Source organism: Tupaia chinensis, unplaced genomic scaffold, assembly GCF_000334495.1.
Source record: "Tupaia chinensis unplaced genomic scaffold, TupChi_1.0 Scaffold149502_1, whole genome shotgun sequence".
In the NCBI taxonomy this organism is placed as follows: domain Eukaryota; kingdom Metazoa; phylum Chordata; class Mammalia; order Scandentia; family Tupaiidae; genus Tupaia; species Tupaia belangeri.
In genome coordinates, this window is record NW_006209346.1 from 1,137,807 (window position 1) to 1,150,858 (window position 13,052).

Consider the following 13,052-nt stretch of genomic DNA (forward strand, 5'->3'; position numbering starts at 1 on the left):
TGTGTGTGTGTGTGTGTGTGTGTGTGTGTAAAAAAAAAAGAAGCGTGTCCTCTAGATAGAACTGTGCCCTATGGGTCCAAGTTCCAGCTTCACTACTAGTAAGCTGTATGTTCCTGAACAAGGTGCATAACCTCTCTGTGCCTTACTTTTCTTATGAGTAAAGTGTAGATACTAGTAGTATATACCACGTGAGGTTGTTGTGGAGATGAAGGAGACCATTGTGAAAAGTTTGATGAGCTATTGTTATGAGGCAAACACTGGGCATGACACCAAGGATGCAAAACTGCATTGACAGACAGGTGGGAAAGAGCCATACATTGAAAATTGAGTAGAGCTGAGCCAGCCCCATAGCCTAGTGGTCAAGGGAAACCCTATCCCATGTGACTGACTGTGGTTCAAATCTCAGCCCTGGTAACTCGAAGGACATGCTGGGCACGTGAGTGCACAAGCTCAGGATCCTGGCAGAATGGAGAATGCAGGTGTGTGTGTGTGTGTCTGTGTGTGTGTGTGTGTGTGTGTGTGAGCACCACTCCAATGTCTTTTCTCCCTCTTCCTTTCTCTGTGTTTCTGGTGAGCACACAGCACACTCTTGGCAATGGGAGGGGGAAAGACAGAAAATTTAGTAGAGCGAGTTTTTAAAAATCATTTTGTCAGAAGGCTTATGCACTCACCAGAGAGACAGAGAGAGAGGGAAAGTGAGGAGACCCTCACTTGAGGTTTTGTTCATGCTGCGGTCCCTTCTCCATTACTCCCTCCCTTCTGGATTTTGGGCCCATGTGCCCAGGATGTTTCTTAAGCCACAGCACTCAGGACTCGAACTGTGCGGTCAGCCACATGGGATCCAGCCAACTTGACCACCGCGCCACCAGCTTGCCCAGTACAGTGGGGTTTTTTTAAAGAACTTCTAAATGAGGATTGTCTTTTGAGTCAATTCTTCTCTTCGGACAGGGGTTACTGAAGGCAGTCATGGCTTCCGAAAGCAAGGTACCCAGGGTTAAGCTCGCCGATTAGATGGACTTTGTAATCAACTACATGGCAGCGGCGAGACTTCCATATAGAGATGCGCTATAGTGAGGATCAGGGTGGCCGGCTCGTCACACGTTGGCTGACATAGCCTACAAGTGTGATGGCAAAAGTGCCAGTCATGGTGATTTTGTACTACCTTGGAGTAACAGAATGGAGGGACCGCCCAAGAGGCCTCGCTTGTCACGTGCCAAGCACTCTGCGAAACTGTTTATTTCCATCAGCTCCCTGAATGCTCCATAGCTCTGCACTATACATAGAATTACCCTCATGTGATAGATAAGGAAATTGAGCCTCAGAAAAGCAAAACAACTTGCTCCAGGTCGTACAGCTGGTATGTGGTGGAGCATGAGAGCAAACGCTTTGCCTAAATAAGAAGAACCAAAGTCAGCAGTATTCCAAAACCAGCATCAGAAGAAAAAAAAGCTGTGACTAATAACCGTTCAAATTCCCCCAACTTTCTAAGGAGTTTTCATTAAGGCCCTGTTCTTTTATATAGGCTAAGCTCTATCAGTTTTTCCTTTATTGTTTGCATCAGGGGAAGTTTAGAAGTAAAGCACTTTCTATGACAAATACAGTAGGGTTTCTTTTTTTTTAATTTTTTATTTATTCATTCATTTATTTTAATTTGACCAGAGAGAGACACACACAGAGAGAGAGAGAGAGAGAGAGAGGGAAGTGAGAAAGCCAGCCACTGGGTCTGGGACTTGAACCGTGATCGGGCATGTGGGAGTGTCCAGAGCCTTAACCACCACACCAATAGGTTTTCTTTTTTTTTTTTTTTTTGTCTTAAGAAGAAATGATATATCTATGCCTCTCCTCCAGTAGATTTTTCATTAAAAAATAAAAGCAAGTACATTGCATTTAAAATGTTTGAGATTTTTGTCTCGTCATGGGCTATACCCAGCACGTTACTGTTGACAGGGAAAGCCTTTTCAGGCAGTAGACTTCTTACAATAGGATTATTGGGAGAGCTCTTCACTCTTCACCTCACAGACTAACCTAAGTCAGTTTAAATCGTTCTCCGCAGGACATATCAGACTGAAAACTGCAGGAGAGGCAACAGGACAGCTTTTCCTTTTTATCATACTCTCACCAATAGAGAGGGTGGCAGTGCCCACTCAGCATCGCTAGAGAAGGGACAAAAGGTTGCAGGGATGCCAGACCCATTCTGGACAGCTCTAGCCTCACTCACGTCCACCAGAGGGCGCTCCAAAATCTCACATTACTAATCTGCAGAGACTTCTTGAGAATTTCTCACCGTCACCAACTAGCATTCTCACCAGTATGGGGAATTAATAAGGGTTAAATGTGACAATAAATATGGCCCAATAAATATTAGCATCTCTTTTATCTCATGCCCAAATAAGCATCACGAGAGTATAAATACGTTTTTCTGGGAAGTTAGCTAGCTTCTCAGCACAGTGGTTTTTCTGGGTTGACAACTTGCCTCATGACTCAGAGCATTCCAGCTCAGGAATAAAAGACTCCCGAGTCCCCGCCCTCCCAAAATTGCTGAACCCATGCCCACTGTTGATGCTGTATGTCAGAATGTACCACAACCTCACAGTCAGAGAAACTGCTTGGCAACTTTCGGCCAGAGGGCGGCTGGGGATTTCAACCGTGAAACATGGCTGCTGGTACCTGCCAGGTCATTGTCTCCAGGACTGCCTCTGTAAGGAGGAGCACATCATAGCAGTGGGAACTCTGGTCTAGAAGTAGAGAGCTCTGGATCCCACTCTTCGGCGTCTATCCATCCATTGAGTGATCTTGAGCAAGTCCCCGTAGGTCCTTGGGCCCCTGCTTCCCCTTTGTAAAACAAAATATTGAATCTAGAATCTCTTCCACTTTGGTTCTATTCCTTTCATCAGGGCCAGGCATAATCCAGCAATGGTAGACTACATACACTGTTTACAAACTTTATGTTTCTACTCTTCAAAAACCAAACTAATTATACCGTTTTTGCTTCAGAAGTCTAGGTGCCCATCTGGCTAAATACCTGTTTTCTTATTAGCTAATTACATTTTTGAGTCAATATAGACTCTGTTGCATGAGTTAGGCCCATTTTCCAATTTGGTTAAAAAGACCAATGGCCTCAGAAAGGATAACTTTATCCCCAAACTTGAAGTGGACATTGTATATGCATAACCCATAGTATACTATATTTAAACTGCTCCACCTACTTCTACCCCATTCCCACTTTTTTGCTGATATTTTCCACTCTAAACTACGGGAAGGGAAGAGAAAACACTTCAATGGGGGATAGTCACACCACAATTGTTTGTGCTCCAATTCTTCATTCTGTCAGGGTCTGGGCATGTGCCAACACTGGGACTTGAACCTTGGTCAGCCACATGCGATCCCGCTTCCTCTGTGCAGTACTTTACCTGTAATGCTATGTGGCTGGCCCACATTTGCTTATCCTTGTCCACACAATAGCCCTAGGAGATCATCCGTAATGGACATTTGAAATGCTAGTTAGGAAAAGGCTGAATGTCCACCAGAATGGGCCCCCAGCAACAGGGCATTCACCGGGTACGTCGCCTGTGGTTTAAAATCTAGTCTTGGGCTTTGTGGATCCAGACGGTTCTCCAAAATGAACCTGTATTGATGAAATTCCCAGGTATTGAACTGCAAAAAAGTGAGGCTTGTGGATTCATTTACAGCGAGAAATGCAGCTGTTGGGCCAACCAGAAGGCTTGAGTCAGCAGAATGGAACATTTTCTCCCAGTATGCTAATTGTTTCAGAAGCCAAATTATAATCAGAAGGCCAATTTATTCACTTAAAAGGAAAAATACAAATTTTAAATGAACCAGATGTTCATATTAGCTCAGCCTTTCCTGACAGATAAACTACAGAGGAAGCCCAATTACTCTCTATAGAAGATTCTTGGTGAGCAGGGAACCAGAGAAAGGGGCATCCGCCCACCCTAAGGTGTGTCTTTCAGCAAAGGCAGCTGGAGGCCTCCGACTGCTGCCCATGGAAGGGGTAATCTTGCCAAGAAAGCTGTTAGTACTTAAATCTAGTGTGCCAAGTCTTCTTCTCCCTGCATCAAGCACGAGTGGGTACTGCCAATACTAGACTTGAAAACTCCATTTTCTCTGCTTCTGTTTCCCATGGTCCTTGTCCAAACAGAGTTACAATATAAATAATTAGTTTTCTGCTTACTTTCTGGGACTGCTCCCAAATTATCTCAATTGGAATTTTTGCAGTTCCAAAACTTGTTGGTCACACATTTATGAACAGTGTCTCAGTTTCCTTGCACAGATGGCTAATTCAGCTCACTAAGTATAGATTTTTAGTGGTTTGACTCTTGTAAATCTCGTTTTGATGTCTTGAGCAGCATTGCGCTTTCTATATAAAAAGTTATACGCATGCATGTTTCACAACTTTAGGAATAGAGGCCCAGAGAGGCTGAGTGCCTTGCCCTGGGTCTGTGTGATTGGTAGAAATGGAACTCAAATCCAGATCTTCTGAGTTCAGATTCACATTTGTTACATTGTATGTGATCGAGTTGTCTACTATTAGTAAATTTTATTTTGAACAAAGAAAGATCCATTTCCAAAAATTATCTTTAAAAAATTTTAACTGAGGGGCCAGCAGGTGCATGGTGGTTAAAGCGCTGGACTCCCACATGGCTAACCACAGTTCAAGTCCTGGACCTGGTGACTTGCTTTCTCACTTTCTTTCTCCCTCTAGTGAGAGTACTTGCCCTATAACAAATGAAAATAGTAATAATTAAATAAGTACTTCTTAAAATTATTTATTCATTTAATTTTATCTGTTATTACTATTTTTAAATTTGCTATAAGGCACATGTGCTTAGCAGAGAGAGAAACACAGAGAGAGAGAGAAAGAGAAAGTAAGCCAACAGGTTTGGAACTCAAACTGTCATCAGCCATATGAGAGTCCAACACCTTAACCACCTCTCCACCTACTGGCACCAATAAATAATTATTTAAAAGCAATTTTTTTTTTTAAATTAAAGAACTTTCTGTTAACTGACTTTTTTTTATGGTGGTTGGTGGGGTCAGAGGTTGTTGGATAAAAGTATGTAATAAAGAAGATGAGAAGAAGTAAACAAAAAAGTCACTCAGACATAACTGCCTGTGGCAGAGGGTCATGAGGTCCAAGCACAGAGCATCCAGAGATCTTGTTGAGAGTAAAGAGTAAGTAGATGTGTTTTGTTGCAGAATCTGAGTGTGTCAGAGGCAAGAGGAAAAATTCTCCACTACCGGGTGACGTTGCAGGAAGTGACAGGGGGGAAAACTATACTACAGAACATCACAGCACACACCTCCTGGACCTGGGTCATTCCCAGAACTGGGAATTGGGCTGTGTCTGTGTCTGCAGCCAACTCAAAAGGCAGCTCCCTGCCCACTCGTATTAACATAACAGACCTGTGTGGGGCAGGTAAGTACCAACTTTTCTTCAACATTGCCTTTGGGAAACAGTCTAAGTCATCTCTTATCTCCTGCAGGCCCAGCCCAGGGCCTAACATGAGTAGCAGAAGCTTGGACTTTGAAGCCAACAGCTTTCAGAAGCTGTCTTTTCCAATCAATCTATAGAAGGTCTTGCATAAGTGAATTAACACCTGTGAGCTTCAATTTTCTCCTCTCTAAAATAAGGATTACATTATTGTCTCGCAAGTCATTATTAGATTAAATACATAGCAGGTACTTAGCAGATGTTAAGGAAATGTTAATTACATTACATTGAACAGTAATTCTTAACTAATTTTTTTAAAGATTTATTTAGTTTTATTTATTATTCATTTTTAATTTGCTATAGGGCATGTACACTCACCAGAGAGAAAGAAAGCAAGAAAGCAAGCTGCCAGGTCCAGGACTTGAACTATGGTTGGCCATGAAGGAGTCCAGTGCCTTAACCACCATGCTACCTGCTGACCTCACAGAAGTAAGAATTGCCATATAGCCTAGTGGCTAATTGAGCTGGATCCTACATGATCTAATTCCAGTCCTGGCAACTGGAGAAACATACTAGGCATGTGTACACGAGTGACTAAAATCCCAATAGAAAAGAGAAATGGAAGAGAGGGATTGCAGCATGACCACATCCCATTGGGGGATATTCTTTCCCTCTCTCTGAGTCTCTCTCTGATGAATACACATGCCCTCTTGTAATTTTTTTAAAAATAGGAATAAGTGCTATTATAGTCTAGGAAAAATATTTTATACTATAGCCAAAACATATCTTAAAACTGATCATATTAAAATGAAATTCTTACTGTAATGAAACTATAGAAAAATTTTGCTATCATACAGCTCTTTTTCACACAAATTTATATATGTATCCAATATCTTCATTGAAAAACTCAACTGGATGTAGAATTGCACATTTTTTAGTCATATCCTTTGACAATTAACTTCTCAGGATAAAAGCTTGTGATTAGTCATTAAAATGGATATAAATGCTGTTTCTCAAGATCTATATTATAAAAGGAATCCACGTCAAGATCATTGGCCTAACTTCAAAAAATTGTCTAAATAGAATAAAACTCTACAGTTAGATCCTTCCTTAAAATACACTGTAGCAATTTCATCTACATGTGGGTCTAGCCATCATTATCTTAAAGAAGTTTCTTCCAAAACATTATTATTGTATATACAGTGCTACATATTGGTTATATATCTTTTGTCATATATCTGAAAACAGAGGTAATATAGTAGATGAACACACTAGAAGAAAATACCAGTAAAATTGGTATAACCTTGAGTTGGCAGATAGGTTAAAGAATGACTCTTTAGAGTTAGAGTTGCTGTTACCAAAGACCTAACTCTAGCCACTTATTTATTCTTTCACATGAAAGTTCAGAGGTGAAGAGCCTAGGGCCAGAGTGACAGCTTTGTTACATCATCAGAACTCTAGGCGGCTCTTCTTCCTTTGCCTCTGCCAGGCTTGGCTTTCATCCTCAAGATGGAAATGGTCCAAGATGGCTACAGAGCTCTAGCTGATTCCTTCCAGGCAGCTGACAAGAAGCAAGAAAGGCTCAGCCTTCACTCTTTTTTTTGTTTTTTCTTTTGGAGAGGTTTTTGCTATAGGGCGCGTGCGCTCGCCAGACAGACAGAGAGATAGAAAGCAAGAAATCACCCCCCAAAGGGGATGGCCATGCCACAATCCCTTCTCCTCCACTCTCCTCTCGGGATCTTGGGCACACATGCACATGTGCCCAGAGTGAGTTTAAGCCACCAGGTCCGGGACTCGAACCACGATTGACTACTTGGGAGTCCAGCGACATAGACATTATGCTAACTGCTGGTACCCAGCCTTCACTCTTGAGGAGCTTTGCTTAAAGTCATACAATGCTCAAGTTCCTTGGCCCTCAACTGTCACCTGGCCACACCCAGTTGCAAAGGAGGCTCAGTAACGTATTTCAGGCAGCGTTATTCTCTTGCTAAAGAAGATGAGAAGGTGTTTTCAGGCAACTGGCAATCTCTGCCTCCTGTTAGGAAAGGCTCTGAAAACAGAGACCTTGTAAGAAAAAAATGAATTACGTACAGGAAAAAAAATAAAATACTCTTCTAATTTATGCATAAGAAAATAAAATTTTAAAAGCATAGTAAGTGAAGATTTAAAACATAAATAGCAATTTAAGAAAAAATACTTATTACAGTTTTAGCAGAAAGAGGGTTATCTCTATATATATGGCTATACCTATATAATTTTTTTCAGACACTTAAGGCATCAGGGGATGTGGACAAGCAACTCAGAAAATAAATATAAAAGGTGCAATAAAGATATGAAAACATGGGACCAGCAGATTGTGTAACCGTTACATCGCTGGACTCCTACGTAGTCGAATGAGGTTCAAGTCTTGGACCTGGCTTCAAACTCATGCAGGGCACATGTGTGTGCATGCCCAAGATCCTGAGAGGAGAATGGAGAAGAGATTGCACAGTGGCTAGCCCCTCTGGAAGATGATTTCTCACTTTCTGTCTCTCTGCCTCTCTCTGTCTCTCTGATGAGCACACATGCCCTGTAGCAAAAAAAAAAAAAAAAAAAAAAACTCTCTAAAAGTATCAAAAAATTAAAAAGATATGGAAACACACTTAGCCTAACTAGCAATCATGAGACACAAATTTTGAAAAAAAAAAAATCAGACTGAAAAGTGTAAATAGAATTCACACACCCATGTGGGCAAAGGTATGGGAAAGCTTGTACACTCTGATGAGTGTGTAAATTGGTGCAATTTTCTGGAGAGCAATTTGTCAATAAGTAGCAAACTTTAAATATAAACATATATTTTGACCCCAAATTTTATTATTAGAAATGTATTTTCAGCATGTAAGTGCTTAAAAAGGTAAGTACAAAGATGTGTATTGAGAAAGTGTTTCAAATAGTGAAATGCTATAAACAATCTAAATGTCAAATAATAGAAAATGAACTGGTTAACCGCACGATGACGCGCACCTGCCTGAATCCCACACCAGCCTTAAAATGATGTTTTACTTATACTTTTATTGACATGGAGAGATTCACATCATAAGTGAAAAAGAAGACTTTCAAAAGTACATATGGGATGATGGCATTTTAAGCATATATTTATACGAGTACTCACTTTTGCACAGTAAAAACAGGTGGAATATACATGGAAATGTCGATAGAAATCACCTCTGCATCATGAGGTTACAGTGACTTTTCTTTCCTTTTGTTTTTCTATTCATATTTTTCTTAAATTGGTAAGTACTATATATTCACACACACATAGAGAGTTCTCATGGTATTGAATTGGTAACGTTAAATCCTGCAGGAGGGAATTGGCATCAGACCGATGTTTAGTATGTCTTTAAAATGTAATATACCAGAATACCTTACATCTTCAAGGAGACTGCAGATGAGTGCTTTGGTTGTAAACTTCATGAATGTTATGGTCCCATTCTGGGTTCCTTATTTAGGTTTGGTAACAAATTCTCAAAATAACATTTCACATTTTACAGTTCACCTCTACTGTTATCATGCAGTGGTCATTTATTGATCCAGCCACTGCTAAACAAAACAAAAAAAAAACAAAAGCAGTAGCTAAAAACATACAGGAGATTTAAAAAAAATAAAGTTACCTAAGTATAGGGGGTGGACTTGAGTTAAAACAAACAGACTACAGCACAGTGTATTAGCATGAGGTTAGAGGTGTGTGCAGAGTGGAAAAAATAATGTCCTGACATTATTTAGGTTGATTTATGTTAGGTTTGAGAATTCAGAGGCTAATTTATAATAAAAGGCACCTGTCATAGCCTTGTAAACCAAGAGGCACAAGAATGATTTTATTAGTTTATGATAAAAATGCAATGAGTGCTACACTCACCAGTCAACAAATAAAGTGTATTTAATCTTTCAAAGACTGGGTCTCTCTACTCAAGAACTCTTTTTTTTTCTTTTTTTTGGAGAGGTTTTTGCTATAGGGTGCGTGCGCTCACCAGAAAGACAGAGACAGAGAGATAGAAAGGGAGAAATCACCCTCCAGGAGGGATGGCCATGCCACAATCCCTTCCCCTCCATTCTCATCTCAGGATCTTGGGCTCGCACGCACACGCGCCCGGCGTGAGTTTAAGCCACTGGATCCAGGACTCGAACCGCGGTCGACTACATGGGAGTCCAGTGACATAGTCATTACGCTAACTGCTGGTCCCACTACTCAAGAACTCTTGAAAGTACAGGAAGAGTCAGAAGCCAATAGAGTAATAAATGGAGGACCACGCAGATGTCAGAGGCTGAGGCCCCGGAGGTGAAGTAACTAAGCCAAGCTCACACAAACAGTTAGTGACAGAGCTGGCCTGAAAAGCCACTTGGCTCTTAGGTGGCACTTTTTCCAAATGCCTTGAACCTCTTCATAATGCCTACAGAAGTACTCAGTGAAAACGGACATGGGAAATGGAATGATTGAAGCTAAAGGAGTAAGTTTGAGAGGTGACAGGGGGAAGGTGAATTGTTAGCAGTTTTCAAAGAAAGAATATGCCCTAGCAAATTTCATGGGGGGAAAAAGTCCGGGCTGATTCCTAGCAAAGGTGATGACTCAGAGGCTGGAGAACTGCATGCGATGCCAGAGTGATTTTCTTAGCTAATTCCAGAGAAAGCAGAGGTTCACCTGGCAAAGGGTCTTGCCAACTGGTGCTCAATAAATACTGCTTGTGAACATTGACAGATAACCTACATGAATTATTAGACTTGAATTTAATAAATGTATTAAACAGTGCAGATACTTCCAGTTTTCAGTCTAGCATGTCAAACTTAGAAGTCATTACTTTGTCCTAAGAAGAAATAAAAAGCTGAACAAGTTGAAAAATCAACAAGTCTTCATTGACTCATCCGAGAAGTGAGGTTACTGGACAAGCCACTATCCCCGAAACTGGAAGACAGGAAATATGGAGAGTCAGACCAGAGTAGAAAGCCTCAAGCAGAAACCTCCATGGAGATCAAGGCCAAGGCAGGAAAACCTGAACTGCAGCAAATTGCTGGCAGCTCAGAGTGCATGAATCTGAGAGTTAAAGACTCTACTGTGAGGACCAGCGGTTGGCGTAATGGCTATGTCACTGGACTCCCCTGTAGTCGACCATGGTTCGAGTCCTAGACCCAGTGGCTTAAACTCATGCTGGAAGCATATGCGTGTCTGTGTGTGTCCAAAATCCTGAGAGGAAAATGGAGGAGAGGAGAAGGGATTGTGGCATGGCCATACCCCCAGAGGGTGATTTCTCTCTGTCTTTCTGGCAAGCGCACACGCCCTATATCAAAAAACAAAAAAAGACTCTACTATGGCCCAGTCACAGGGGGTCCCCACACTTTAATGAGTTTTACCTCAAGAAGCTTGGTCAGGTTCTGTTGATGAATATCAGAGAAATTCCCTCATGCTTCTGACGCAAGGAAGGGAAAAATAACCAGTTTTAAATATATCAGAGCCTTCTGTTCTTACAAGGCCTGCCCACATGAGAAACTATTTTACTGGGGCTCTTTCCAACTATAAATGGTGGCAGGCGATAAAGCTGTGAAGCAGGATACTAAGGAGAAGAAACCTGAAGCCAAGAGGGCTGATGCCAGTGGCAAGGTTAAAAAGGGTGACCCCAAGGCCAAAAAGCCCAAGAAGGGGAAGCCCCATTGCAGCCGAAACCCCGTCCTAGTCCGGGGCATCGGCAGACACTCCCAGTCTGCCATGTATTCCAGGAAGGCCATGTACAAGAGGAAATACTCGGCCACTAAATCCAGGATCAAAAAGAAAAAGGAGAAGGTTCTTGCGACTGTTACAAAACCAGCTGGTGGAGACAGGAATGGTGGTACCCAGTGGTTAAACTGCGCAAAATGCCTAGGTATTATCCTACTGAAGACGTACCTCGAAAGCTGTTGAGCCACGGCAAAACACCCTTCAGTCAGCATGAGAGAAAGCTGCGAGCTAGCATCACTCCTGGGACCATTCTGATCATCCTCACTGGACGCCACAGAGGCAAGAGAGTGGTTTTCCTGAAGCAGCTGAGCAGTGGCTTGCTACTTGTAGCTGGATCTCTGGTCCTCAATCAAGTTCTACTGTGTAGAACACACCAGAAAGTTGTCACTGCCACCTCCACGAAAATTGATGTTAGCAAAGTAAAAGTCCCAAAACACCTTACCGATGCTTACTTCAAGAAAAAGAAACTGCGGAAGCCCAGACACCAGGATGGTGAGATCTTCGACACAGAGAAGGAGAAATACAAGATTTCAGAACAGCACAAAATTGATCCGAAAGCTGTGAACTCTCAAATTTTACCAAAAATCAAAGCTATTCCTCAGCTCCAGGGTTACCTGCGATCCGTGTTTGCTCTTACAAATGGCGTTTGTCCTCATGAATTGGTGTTCTAAATTTTTTGCCCAAGAACCCATTTAAATAACTGATTTTATATATATGTGCATATATGTGCATATATGTATGTGTGTGTATACTGATCATATGCATATGTGTGTGTGTGTATATATGTATATATATATATATATATAGAGAGAGAGAGAGAGAGAGAAAGAAAGAGAGAGAAACTGTTTTACTGGAGCCTAAACCACTGGAGTTTTACCAGAGCCTAACCAGCCAGATGGAAAGGAAATAACCACCTCCAGCATGTCACTCCACGTAGGCAGAAAGGAAATATCCCACCCCAGCCCGTGGTAGCTAACCTGCCCCACATCTGGGGGGGGTTGGGGAGATGAAGAAGCATTTGTGAAGTTTATAGTTCAGGAGCTCAGGCTCACTAAAAGATCAAGCCTAAATATAAGATAATAAAACGCTTCCCTCTTCCCACACCTTCTCACATTACTAAAAGCCGGCTTACTACATTCCTTTTACTCAGTAGGTCATAGTCACCGTTCACCAAAAAATTCCCAGGCAAAAAGACACAATCTGTTTAGACAAAATAAGCACGAAACCCAGGCTCAGTTATGGCAGGGATGTCGAGATGATCAGACTGGGAATTTAAAACAACTCTGATTAATATGCTAAGTGCTCCAATGGATAACGTAGAGAACATGCAGCAACAGATGGTCAGTGTCATCAGAGATGGACATACTAAAAAGGATAGCAAAGAAATGCTAGAAATCAGAAACGCTAACAAAAATCAAGGCTGTCTTTGATGGGCCCACTAATAGGATGGACGTGGCTGAGAAAGGAATTTCGGAGTTTGAGGCTATATGAATTGGAAACTTTGAAGCTGAAAAGCAAAGAGAGTAAAGAGTGGGAAAAAAAAGAACAGAATGAAATATGCAAAAACTGGAACAGCTATAAAAGACGTAACATAAATACAGAAGGGAAAGAAAGGAACAGAAGAAATATCTGAAATAATGATGACTGAGAAGTTCCCAAGTTAATGTCAGATGCCGAACCACAAAAGAAGCTCAGGAAACACCAATCAAGATAAATGCCAAAACAAAACAAATAAATAAACAAAACTTTCACCTATTCATATCAATCAAACTGCAGAAAACCAAAGACAAAGAAAAAAAAAATCTTCAAAGAAGCAAGGTTGGGGGAGATAGGAGCGACTTTGCAAGGGTAAGAAGC

General features: G+C 41.5%; 1 protein-coding gene across 4 annotated transcripts in view; it reads left to right on the forward strand.

Moving 5' to 3' along the window:
• IL12RB2 (interleukin 12 receptor subunit beta 2) overlaps positions 1-13,052 on the forward strand; it is a 115,776-nt gene that overhangs the window by 62,177 nt on the left and 40,547 nt on the right. For all 4 annotated transcript variants that reach the window (XM_006171404.3, XM_027769435.1, XM_027769436.1 and 1 more), the window contains exon 9: positions 5,218-5,437. In XM_006171404.3, the coding sequence (XP_006171466.1) occupies positions 5,218-5,437 (220 nt within the window). The remainder of the gene's footprint in view (positions 1-5,217; positions 5,438-13,052) is intronic.